The sequence below is a fragment of the Myxocyprinus asiaticus genome, chromosome 32, assembly GCF_019703515.2.
Source record: "Myxocyprinus asiaticus isolate MX2 ecotype Aquarium Trade chromosome 32, UBuf_Myxa_2, whole genome shotgun sequence".
Lineage (NCBI taxonomy): Eukaryota > Metazoa > Chordata > Actinopteri > Cypriniformes > Catostomidae > Myxocyprinus > Myxocyprinus asiaticus.
The window spans coordinates 44,474,569-44,487,107 of NC_059375.1; the positions used below are offsets into that span (position 1 = coordinate 44,474,569).

Here is a 12,539-nt window from a genome sequence, read left to right on the forward strand (position 1 = left end):
AGACAAAAATAGCCCAGGAACACAAAAATGTGTCCGGTGTGAACATCACACACATTAAGGAACACAATAATAAAATGGATTGCTGTGATATGGAAAGAAAACAAATAATAAATTGACTTCTAAAGACACTTTAATTTTTGTGTAATAATTTTCTGCCACAATAATGATTTATCTGAATTTATATATAGAATTATCTTGGGGGAGATTTCTCAGCAAATATTGATATATGCGATTAATTGCAATTAATTTGTTTAATTAATCAACATCTTGTAATTTGATTAATATTTTTAATTAACCCACGATTAACCCTCCTATGGTACTGAAAAAGGGCACCTCCCTTTGGTATTTGTGGTCATTTTTGACCGGAAGGGTCAGATGTTTAACCCTTATTTTTATGATAATGATACCATTTCTTCTTCCTTGAAGAACAATAAAATTATGCATTTCTTTGGAGATTTTATGCTATTTTGATCTTATTTACATGTACATTTCTAAAAATTACCATTCATTTGCATATACAAATAAGTACATTTTTGTAAAAAAAAAAAAAAAAAAACAACTCACTTCTGTAAGTTGAAACATGAAGAAAATATGAAAATGTGACATAAATTGGAGGCAGATTTCTGCCATCTGGTGAACAAAATATAAATAACATGAGTTGAACATCATGTCATGTCAGTAACAGCCAGTAGATGACTGTAGACACATACTGTGTAATCTGATGACTTATTGTAACCTCATTTTATATTTTATCACAAGATATACATTTAGATATATATTTAGACATTATCAAACTATTATTTGTCAAAGTTTAGCATTTTAAATTGATTTGAAGTGTAAGTTTTTGCAGTCCATTATGCTGCAGTCAAACCTGACCATGGTGTTACAAAGAGAAGACACAGAATAAACATTTTATACCAATAATTTATTTCAAACATAAACATTTAATAACTCAAAGTAAATGCATAATAATGTCAATAAAACGAACATCAAGAAACAGAAATGAACTGCAAAATTCTGCAAATTCAACTAGTATGTAATGGAAGAATCAAAGTAAATATTTTGCAATTTCAAACTTTCTTTAGTAAAAAGTTATTTTGCAAATGTGTGTGTGTGTGTTTGAGTGTGTGAGTGTGTGTGTGTGTATTGTGTGTGAATTGTGAGTGTTTGTATGTGTGCTGTGTGTGTGTGTGTGTGTGTTTGTGTGTGTGTATAGTGAGTGAGTGAGTGTGTGTCTGTCTGTGTGTGTGTGTTTGTGTGTATTGTGAGTGTGTGTGTGTTTTTGTGTGTGTGTATAGTTAGTGAGTGAGTGTCTGTCTGTCTGTGTGTGTCTGTGTGTGTGTGTGTGTGTCTGTCTGTGTGTGTCTGTCTGTGTGTGTGTATTGTGTGTGTGTGTGTGTGTGTGTATAGTGAGTGAGTGAGTGAGTGTGTGTCTGTCTGTGTGTGTCTGTCTGTGTGTGCTGTGTGTGTATTGTGTGTGTGCTGTGTGTGTGTGTGTGTTTGTGTGTGTGTGTGTGTGTGTGTGTGTGTGTATAGTGAGTGAGTGAGTGTGTGTCTGTCTGTGTGTGTGTGTTTGTGTGTATTGTGAGTGTGTGTGTGTATAGTGAGTGAGTGAGTGTCTGTCTGTGTGTGTGTGTGTCTGTCTGTGTGTGTGTATTGTGTGTGTGTGTGTTTGTGTGTGTGTATAGTGAGTGAGTGAGTGTGTGTCTGTCTGTGTGTGTGTGTTTGTGTGTATTGTGAGTGTGTGTGTGTTTTTGTGTGTGTGTATAGTTAGTGAGTGAGTGTCTGTCTGTCTGTGTGTGTGTGTGTGTGTCTGTCTGTGTGTGTGTATTGTGTGTGTGTGTGTGTGTATAGTGAGTGAGTGAGTGAGTGTGTGTCTGTCTGTGTGTGTCTGTCTGTGTGTGCTGTGTGTGTATTGTGTGTGTGCTGTGTGTGTGTGTGTGTTTGTGTGTGTGTGTGTGTGTGTGTGTGTATAGTGAGTGAGTGAGTGTGTGTCTGTCTGTGTGTGTGTGTGTGTATTGTGAGTGTGTGTGTGTATAGTGAGTGAGTGAGTGTCTGTCTGTGTGTGTGTGTGTCTGTCTGTGTGTGTGTATTGTGTGTGTGCTGTGTGTGTGTGTGTGTATAGTGAGTGAGTGAGTGTGTGTCTGTGTGTGTCTGTCTGTGTGTGTATTGTGTGTGTGTGTGTGTGTGTGTGTGTGTGTGTGGTTGTGAAGAGTTACAGAGAGAGCTGAAAAGAAATATAATGGAACACAAACTGACAGGCATTCTGGGAATGCTGTAAGCTGGATTTGTGCCAGTCTGGAGAATAAACTCTGTTGCGTGACGGGACTGTTCTGTGTGTGAGGCGTGTTGACCCCATGACCTTCTGAGTTCAAATAGAGGCCACTGGTGAACACCATGACCTTACTGACAGAGGGAACAGAACGCATCTCACACACACATACACACACAGCAGATCACAGATCAGTTTAATGTTCAGAGTCACTATCATTGGTAGTTTGACTCTTAAAGTGTGTAAACTCTGTAACTCTCTGACACTTTCAAAGCATTTATCTTTTTGTACAGACTTTTCAAAAATAACATGTGATCATGCTCATATTCACAACAACAGCACGTGTGTGTTATTGCTTAAATGTAAGATAAATAATAGAGAAACTTTGTCTGAGATAGACGTTTTAAATACTTATTTGTTTATAAATGAAATGCAGATGAACTAATAAAAGTAAATTGCTAGTTTATTTACTTTAAAGGAACTGTTCACCCAAAAATGAAAATTCTGTCATCATTTACTCTCCCTCATGTCATCCCAGATGTGTTTGGCTTTCTTCTACAGAACACAAATGAAGATTTTTAGAAGAATATTTCAGCTCTGTAGGTCCATAAAATGCAAGTGAATGGTGACCAGAACTTTGAAGCTCCATAAAGCACATAAAGGCAGCATAAAAGTAATCCATATGACTCCAGTGGTTTAATCCATGTCTTCTGAAGTGATTTGACGGGTGTGGTGAGAAACAGATCAATATTTAAGTCCTTTTTTACTATAAATTTCCACTTTGACTTTCTTCTTTTGTTTTTATCGATTTGCATTCTTCGTGCATATCGCAACCTACTGGGCAAGGAGGTGAGTTTAATGTAAAAAAGGATTTAAATATTGATCTGTTTCTGACACACACCTATCATATGACTTCTGAAGACATGGATTAAACCACTGGAGTCATATGGATTACTTTTATGCTTCCTTTATGTGCTTTTTAGAACTTCAAAGTTCTGGTCACCATTCACTTGCATTGTATGGACCTACAGAGCTGAAATATTCTTCTAAAAATCTTCATTTGTGTTCTGCAGAAGAAAGAAAGTCATACACATCCAGGATGGCATGAGGGTGAGTAAATGATGAGAGAATTTAAATTTTTAGGTGAACTGTCACTTTAAGAGCTGCATCTGTTGCTCTTTCTTTAGTGTGTGTGTGCGTAGTGTGTGTGTGTGTGTGTGTGTGTGTGTGTGTGTGTGAGAGAGAATCTCATCACTGACATCTGCTGGTCACAGTGTGTCATTACACCCAGATCTCTTTTGCTCTGCTCTTTTTGAAGTGTTTCCACTCAGTTTGATATGATCATTGTGTTTGACTCTTTTCTGCTCCTACTCTTATTTTCTCCCTAACTACTCTATATTCCTCGTCCAGATTTACAGTGTTTTGTAAACGCTAGAAACTCTTTAGACAGGAAGTAGACTGGAGTCGACTGATGCACATTTACAGCATTTATCATTCAGAATGTCCAGAGCTGAATCTAATTTTTGGTATATTTATCTGTTATAGTTGTTAGTGTGTAACCAGGTGTTTGTGTGTTTCTCCTGCAGGTGTTGTGGGGGTGATGGTCGTAATGGCTCTGACCAACAAACACAAAGTCAAGCGACAACGACTCGACAGAATCTGTGAAGGTGACAATCGTTTATACTGCTATCATAACGTGCGTGTGTGAGACACTCTAACACATGCAGAGTAACATGAGTGTAAATATGTTTTTATTCACTCTTGAGACAGACAGATGCTTGTGATGGATCACACACAGTGTAATTAAACATGTTGAAATGTATTTTGCATAATGTTAGAGATGGTTGCAGGTCGTTAAACCTGCGAGCTGTCTCGTGTGCTGCAGAAACGATGTGTTTTACAGAGAACATGTCACTGTGGCCCCGTTACATCAGCCCTGAGGGTCTACAGGAAGATTTAGTTCTTGTCTCATGGTGTCTCTGCTGGTCCGTCTGTTGCTCCATCTGGCTTCATGTGCTGTCGGCTGTTATGGCAGGTTGCCTGTAAGGACGGTTTGAACGGCAGGAAATCACACTGTCATTTATATTTGTTCGTAAAGTGTACGCATACATTTTTGTACGTTTGGATATATGTGTACATGATTTTAATGTGATAAAACCACTTACTAACCTTATTTGTGTGCAGCTATATACAATATCAACTGTTGCATGACAACACAACACGTAAACAAAAATTCAGATGGGACTAAAAAAGTAAAGCCGTATGCACCGAAATAAATACATTTCGTGGCATTAAACATTTAATTCTCATTATAAATGCATAAAACAATTAAGGCAAGGTGATTTATTTATAAAGCACATTTAAAAACAACCGACACTTGACCAATGTGCTGTACATTAATAAACAGAAAAAAAGACATAGAAAGTATAAACATGCTTAAATATTAATGTATAAAGCAACAAAATACACAGGGGGACAAACTCGTGGTTTAGCTAAAAACCTGGGAGAAAAGATGTTTTAAAAGATAATAAGGTCACACTTTATACTTAACTACTATGCACTAACATTAAATACATACAAGACTATGTATGTACTGTGTAACTACATGTTGTTCTGTAAAATGCACACATTAGCTGCTACTGAGGTTGGGGTACGAGTAGGTTTAGGAGTAAGTGTTGGGTTAGGAGTAAAGTTAACAGGGTGACTACAAATGTAATTGAATGCAAGTAATTTAAATGTAATTACAATGCAACATGTATGTACATAATAAGTACATTGTATCAAATGATTAAGTACAAAGTAGTTACGGTTGCTAGGGAGGGTAGAGTCACATGGGGTAACCTCCTCGTGGTCGCTATAATGTGGTTTGTTCTCGGTGGGGCGCATGGTGAGTTGTGCGTGGATGCCACGGTGGATGGCGTGAAGCCTCCACACGCGCTATGTCTCCGTGGCAACGCGCTCAACAAGCCACGTGATAAGATGCACGGGTTGACTGTCTCAGACGCGGAGGCAACTGGGATTCGTCCTCCGCCACCCGGACTGAGGCGAATCACTATGCGACCACCAGGACTTAGAGCGCATTGGGAATTGGGCATTCCAAATTGGGAGAAAAAGGGGAACACACCCCCCCCCCCCCCAAAAAAAAAAAAAGAAAAAAAAAAGTACAAAGTAGTTAAGGCCACCTAATATAAAGTGGGTCCGATAATAATGTTGGAGCTAATGTTCTGAATCTAGAGCTTCCGGGCCACTACTGCGCAGGTGCGGTCACCCCTCAGTTTAAGTCTGGACCTTGGGACAGTGAAGATACTTTGATCTAAAGACCTAAGAGATCTAGGTGGCTTATATATATGTGCAAGAGGTCTAAAAGATAGGATGGTGCTAGGCCATTTAATAAAAATAATTTTAAAAAAACAGTGAAATCTTAAAATGAATTCTATAACGGACCAGCAGCCAGTGAAGTGAGGCTAATATTGGAGTGATGTGGTCTTGTTTGCGAGTACCTGTCAAGAGTCTAGCGGCAGCATTTTGAACAAATTGCAGTCATGTCAAGGATGACTGGCTAACACCTACCTGTATATAAAGGGAATTACAATAGTTCAAACGCAAAGAGACAAAGGCATGAGTATCATCTGTGTAACAATGAAAAGACACTCCATGCTTGTTAAAGATAGACCCAATGGGAAGCATGTATAATGAAAACAAAACAGGTCCAAGAATAGAGCCTTGGGGGATCTCACAGGTAAGAGAGTACCAAGAGTAACTGAAACGCTTCTATTGCTCAAATACGACTTAAACCAGTTAAGAACAGTTCCTTGGATCCCTACAAACTGTTCAGGTTGGGCTATAAGGATACGATGATCAATGGTATCAAATGCTGCACTAAGGTCTAATAGCACAAGAATCCACAGTTAACAAAACATCGTTAAGAGCTTTTACAAGTGCAGATTCTGTGGTGCGCTCTAATCCCAGACTGAAAGACCTCAAAAAGTGTCTTCTTATCCAAAAAGGTCTGCAGTTGAAGGTGAACAACTTTCTCCAAAACCTTTGAGAGAAATGGCAATTTAGAAATTGGTCTATGATTAGTGTAAATTGTCCGATCCAGATTTGTGAATTAACCTTTGAATTGTAAAAGTGTTTATGTTTTATAAGCTGTCCATCCGTTGATATTGTACACATCAGAGTCTGTTCAAGCGTTCAAAAATGTTCATGTGGTAGAACTACACTTTATGCATGAATATTTACGAGTACAATGCGATCTTGTTTAAATACAGTAAGTTTAGATCACACAGTTAGAGCCAGTGAAGAGACGCTTCTGTCGTTCTGTAGTAAACAAAGCGTTCGTTTCGTCAATAGATGTTTGCTCAACAGCTGTGAATCACTAACGTGTTTTTCTCTCGTTAAAGTGTTAAAATGCCAAGCAGCCAATATACAGTGCAATTACAGTGTCGTGTGGAATATTCAAGGTTTCAGTCATCGTTGTAATTAATTAAGTTCCATAAAGGTTTAATTGGCCAACAGCTCTGCAGCATATCTGCATCACACAGCTGTAGAGTTCACCTAAACCAACTTCCTTCAAAATGAAGCCAAATCTTTATGACTTCAGTCTTTAGAGGTGCATCCTGTGCATGTTAAATCTGTCTGATATTGTTCACACTTGACTGTGATTTTTGCATTTTTCTGTGTTCATTTTAAGCATTTACCTTTTAAAGAAGCAATGGTTTATTTTCAGGGGAGTTCTGTGAGATATATTCATGTTTGTTGGGCTGATGACGTCACAGATATTTCTGGACTCTGGAATGATTGTGAGCTATTTAGAGTGACATCACTGAACTGAGCTGTCAATGTGTGTAAATAACAGAGAAAAACTTTGCAGGACCGTTGGTGATGGGACACTTTAAGAAAAGCCCCTTTCCGGGGACCTGGGTATCTCAGCGAGTATTGACGCTGACTATCACACCTGGAGTCGTGAGTTTGAATCCAGGGCGTGCTGAGTGACTCCAGCCAGGTCTCCTAAGCAACCAAATTGGCCCGGTTGCTAGGGAGGGTAGAGTTACATGGGGTAACCTCCTCGTGGTGTGATTAGTGGTTCTCGCTCTCAATGGGGCGTGTGGTAAGTTGTGTGTGGATCGTGGAGAGTAGCATGAGCCTCCACATACTGTGAGTCTCCGTGGTGTCATGCACAACGAGTCACGTGATAAGATGCACGGATTGACGGTCTCAGAAGCGGAGGCAACTGAGACTTGTCCTCCGCTACCCGGATTGAGGCGAGTAACCGTGCCACCATGAGGACCTGCTAAGTAGTGGGAATTGGGCATTCCAAATTGGGAGAAAAGGGGATAAAGAATAGCCCCTTTCCCATCTACAGTCCCGGGACTTTTCCCTTAGTAATGTTTGAGATGAGAACTCTTAAGAGAAATGGGGCACCTGAGGAGAATTCTCCCCTCTTGCATTTGCACTCACAAAAGTTACCCCCGTAGTGACGTCATCTAGTATTGACCATTTTTCTTGTAACATTGTTTGCACGTGTGATTCAATAGCAGCAGCAACAACAACAAAAACAAAATCAACAACACCGACGGAGGACACCAGGATCAGAGCTACACTTTTGTTAGGGCTGTTTTACACAATCTTTGGCTGCATTCGAAAACTTAGATGACTGCCTTGCTGCCTAATCAGTTAATGGTTTAAACAACAGCGTTTTTGCATGAATGGAACTCTTAAGGATACTGGTCTCAGAACAGTTTAAAAAGCACCTTATTTTCATCCTACCTCATTATACATCCTCCGAAAGCAGCACTTTCCAGTTTTTGGATGCAGCCTGTGTCTTCAGATTACAGTTTGATGTGTGAGCCGTGTGGTGCTGCTTTTTAATCACACAGCACACGCTGAACTCAGTGGACAACATGTTGAAAATGCACTTCAAACCTATTTATCAACACAATCTTTTACAATAAAGGCTTTGATGACTCAAATAACTGTACTGAAATACTCATTTACTTAAAAAGAAGTCTTGATGCACGTTAACCACGCAGTAAAAGGCATGCAATACTTCCCTCATGTAAACTAGATTTCATGAAGGTTTAACCTGCTAAAAAGACCAGCTTAATCAGCATGCAATTCCCATGCTGGTTTAGGCTGGTTATGTTGGTTAGTGCTGGCTTGGTGCTGTTCTAGCTGGTGGACCAGCATAGCTATGTTTTTCACCAGCTGGTGAAGCTGGTTGCCCAGCATTTTCTTTCTGATGAAGCTGGTTAAGCTGGTTTAAAAGCCTGGTGGAGACACCAGCACACCAGCATCCCATGCTGGGGGACCAGCACTCAAAACACAACATTAGCTTGTGACCAGCAATGCTGGTCTTTTCAGCAGGGTAATGTAAAATAGAGTTCAGTTACCAACACTCGATAAACATCTGATTATCCGTCATCCCAGGAAAAATTGGATGTAGTGATCCAGAAATAACTTTATTTTCTGTATAGTCACACAGTACAAACAGTACAGCTAGTGGTGGTGGCGTAGTAGGCTAAAGCACCGAACTGGTAAGCTGAAGGTTGCCAGTTCAGTGTACAGAGCTGCCACCATTGTGTCCTTGAGCAAGGCAACTCCAGGTTGCTCCGGGGGAAGCCCACCCCAAGTCTTTCTGATATTCTGGTCTTTATTTCAACAAAAGAAAGTCATATGGATTTTTAACCGTAAATAAGGACAGAATTTTATTTTTTGCATGAACTATTCCTTTAAGAAACACCCCTAATAACAGTCTTCACAGTCCATGTTGAGCTGAATAAGTGTCATGAGAGTAAAACATGTAATTTAAGCGTTGAGTATTAGCTACTTCTGCTCAGACCTGTGAATGAGGATTAACACTGATTGACTGTGTCCTAACACAATTTTTTCACCCATTGGCCCTGAATGCCACCCCTCTCTATATTCCTGTTAGTAGTCAGATATCAGATATTATGACCTCCAGACAAAGACAGCAATGAACAGGATGAGAAGAGAGTTTGAGTGTTTGTCACAGGGGATAGTGGTATTAAGTTGGTTTTATTTGGACTAATCTCTGTTGCTGTAGTGGCCAGAACCCCATTGGATTAGAGTAACCCCTCCTCCACTGCACTATCCCTCTGGTTTTCCCTCCTTTTACATCTTCTTTGCCATGTGATATTTTTCTCCAAATAATTCCACTGTGAATGGCTATGAGCACAACCCCAAATCCATCCGTGTGAAGAGTAACAAAGATGTAAGGTGTGTTTTCCTGCAGTTTACTTGGTAAGTTTGTGTTTGTTCGTTGTGTTACTGAGCTGTTTTGTGTCCTGTTTGTTCCTTTCTTGGACTTGCTTATGTTTCCAGGGTTAAATTATTCAGGATTACCTGCCAGTATGAAGTCACATGATAGCATGACCTCGAGTGAGTCAAAAAATGTCTGTAGGAGATCAGGTGAATGCTGCCTTCCCTCACACACCTTCACAGGGAAACATGAGAAGTGAAATCAGACACCTGCCTTTTTCCCCTCCTCACAACTGTCCTCTCCTTTTTCCTCACTGTGCCTGCATTCGTTGTTCATTTGGTTTGTAGTTTCTGTAGCGTTGTCACAGTTAGGTGGAGTGAGGAATTGCGTTCAAACTCCAAAAGAAATTCAGGACCTCTAGAAGCCAAAGTCAGGTTTTGTGAAGGTTTGAGACTATCCCTTGAATTTGGGCTCAACTGCAAGCTGACATTCTTCAGTGATTTTACGTTAACAGGTAATGGCCTGCTTCTACTAAAACTGTCAGGAACGTCATGGCTGTACGAGGCACCGTTCCTCCTCCGGATTACTATCCCTTTGACATCGCCTTATCTGCCCAGCCACCTGAAGATCTGCAGGGTTTTTATAAAGGAAACCAACACATGCTGAGCAGATCTGGCTCTTATTATGGCCTGGCCACAGGAGGGGTCAGGTCTGCTTGGGATCAAGGGCAAGCTAGGGCGACTACTCCTGCGCCTACTCCTGGCCCTCCTCCTCCACCCCCTCCACCTCCTCCCCCGCCCTCAGCTCATGAGATCAGCCGTTTGTACAGGGATTCTCTGGCCGTCAGGATGATCCCAGACAGTCAGCGTATTCGCAGTAGAGCTGCCTCACCTGCTTGCTTTGGCATCGAGTCTGCCGTGTCCAGATATTCGGCCGAACAGGCCCCTCTAGGTGCCCATTCCATTTACGGCAACGTCAACGGTCTTCCTCAGGATTCCTGTCAGCCGCCCTCCACCTGTATCGTGGTGGACCCCACGGCTTCGGTCATGGATGGAACGCTTCCTCGAGGAACTCAGGCTTATGGCTCTGTAGCAACGCAGAGGATGCCCTATGACCCCACTTATGATCCGAGCACAGGTGTGGTGCCTGCTGTGCCAGCTCCACTGACCGCCGGGATGCCCACCCATCACCCTTCTGCAGCCGCTACTGTAGACCCAAAGAGAACCGTGGATCCAGGGTTTCTGGCTCTCCTGCGCTCTGAGGGTCTGTCAGAAAGCGCCATAACCCTTCTTCTCCAGCAAGGTTTTGATTCAACTGCCATGCTTGCCATGATGGAAGACCATGATGTCCGTGCTGTGGCACCAAACCTGGGGCAGGCACGTGTGTTGTCTCGAGTGGTTTTTAATTGTAAGACAGGTGCGGCAGGTGCCACAGCCATGCGAGGTCGTTCTAACAGCTTCAGCCACCGTAGTGACCTCTACATGCAGCCTCAGGCCCTTGGCATGGACGCCCATATCATACAACAGCCTCCCAACGACCTGCAGTCCGTCTCCCCCAGAATGGGAGAGTTTATGGGTCGCCGGCCAAGCAGCGCTCCTTCTCAGCATCTGCTCGAAACCACAACGTACCCTGCGGTTCGCTCGCTCAGAGGTCTTCCAGCCAGTCCGGGCGGTTATAGCACTGCGCTACCGCAAACGCGACCCCTGTCCATGTACAATACACACAGTGGCCTCACCATGTCCGGTTTGCCAGCTCAACAGCAGCCCACCAGCCTCGGGGCAGCACCCAAGACCTTCTCCAGCAATTACACGCCCATGGAGCTGATGAAGCGCCCACCAAACCTGCCTCCTCTTTCTCCGGCTCAAAGCCCCCATCACAGCCCTCAGTTACTGCGGAAAGGAGCGTCTGTGGAGTCTGCTGTCCTTCCGGCATCTTCTGCTCATCAGCCTCAAACCATTAATCCAAACAACAAGCAGACCCGTCGAACCGGACCGCCCGTCATCGTATCAACCATGGCTTCTCCCGAAACAAGTAAAGATCCAGCCCTTTTGTCCTCTCTGGCAGTCATTACGTCTCTCTTGGTTGTAGCAGCTAGATTTACCTTCATGAAATTAGTGCTTGTGGATTTTTGGAAAGGGTTCCTAAGTTTACTTATTCTTTGGTGTAGCTTTGCATTTGTTCTTCTAATTTTTCTTGTTTTTAGTCATTCCCTGCTTTTATAGTTGTATTTACAGTTTCTGTGATGTAGAAAGTGAATGTCAACATGCAAAATATGTGGGAAGCTGTTCAAATGTTTTCATTTTACACTTTCTAAAATGTACTTTTCTAAGTCCTGCCAACAGTAAGCATTGATATTGGATGTACAAAGCGGATTTGGTTAAGAGGTCTGTTTTTAGACTGTGAGACTAGTTATATGCCCCTTCTAATGATGTTTTGCCATGTGCTTGTTGGATTCAGTGTTTGTGATCCCAGCTGAATTTCCTGAATGTCTCAGATAGACTTCATAAGCATGTAGGAAAACTCTTTATTGTAGTACTTTACGAAGAGGCTTTAACCTGTTAATCTGCACCTCCTTTTTGAGCAAAATCTACTTTGATTGTTTTGCTCATGGGATTTTAGTTCTTTTAAATTAGAGATCCTACATTATGCCCTCCAAATAATTATGAAGATGTTATAAACATTATGTTGCTACAAGAACTATGTTACAGTTTTCTTTGAACATTTTGCCTCACTGCAGGCCTCAGAGTTTTAAGAGTCTGCAATCTCATTAGGGTTAATAGGATGTACAGAGACACAGTCCTCTTGAGAGCTGTAGAGTCTCTCGACTGGAGAGAGTTATAAATACTGTGTTGCTAGAAAATTCACATTAACAGCTTGATGTCACATTTTAGGCTTTGGGTGAGAAGTTACATTTGTGGCTATGAGTGAAACGTTGTGGACAGTTTTGTCTTACATTTTACATTTATGCGTCTGGCAGACACTGTCTTCCAAAGTCACTTTCAGTGCATTTACTGTAAGCTATACATTTAATCAGTCGATTTATTC

General features: G+C 41.6%; 1 protein-coding gene across 3 annotated transcripts in view; it reads left to right on the plus strand.

Annotated features, from left to right (window-relative positions):
• The window catches only part of LOC127423509 (C-terminal-binding protein 2-like), a 60,613-nt gene that overhangs the window by 28,832 nt on the left and 19,242 nt on the right, over window positions 1–12,539 (plus strand). For 2 of the 3 annotated variants that reach the window (XM_051667878.1, XM_051667879.1), the window contains exon 1: window positions 10,046–11,525. In XM_051667878.1, the coding sequence (XP_051523838.1) occupies window positions 10,046–11,525 (1,480 nt within the window). Of the gene's footprint in view, window positions 1–3,858; window positions 3,940–10,045; window positions 11,526–12,539 lie in introns of those variants that run through there. The other variant, XM_051667880.1, reaches the window with a different exon arrangement.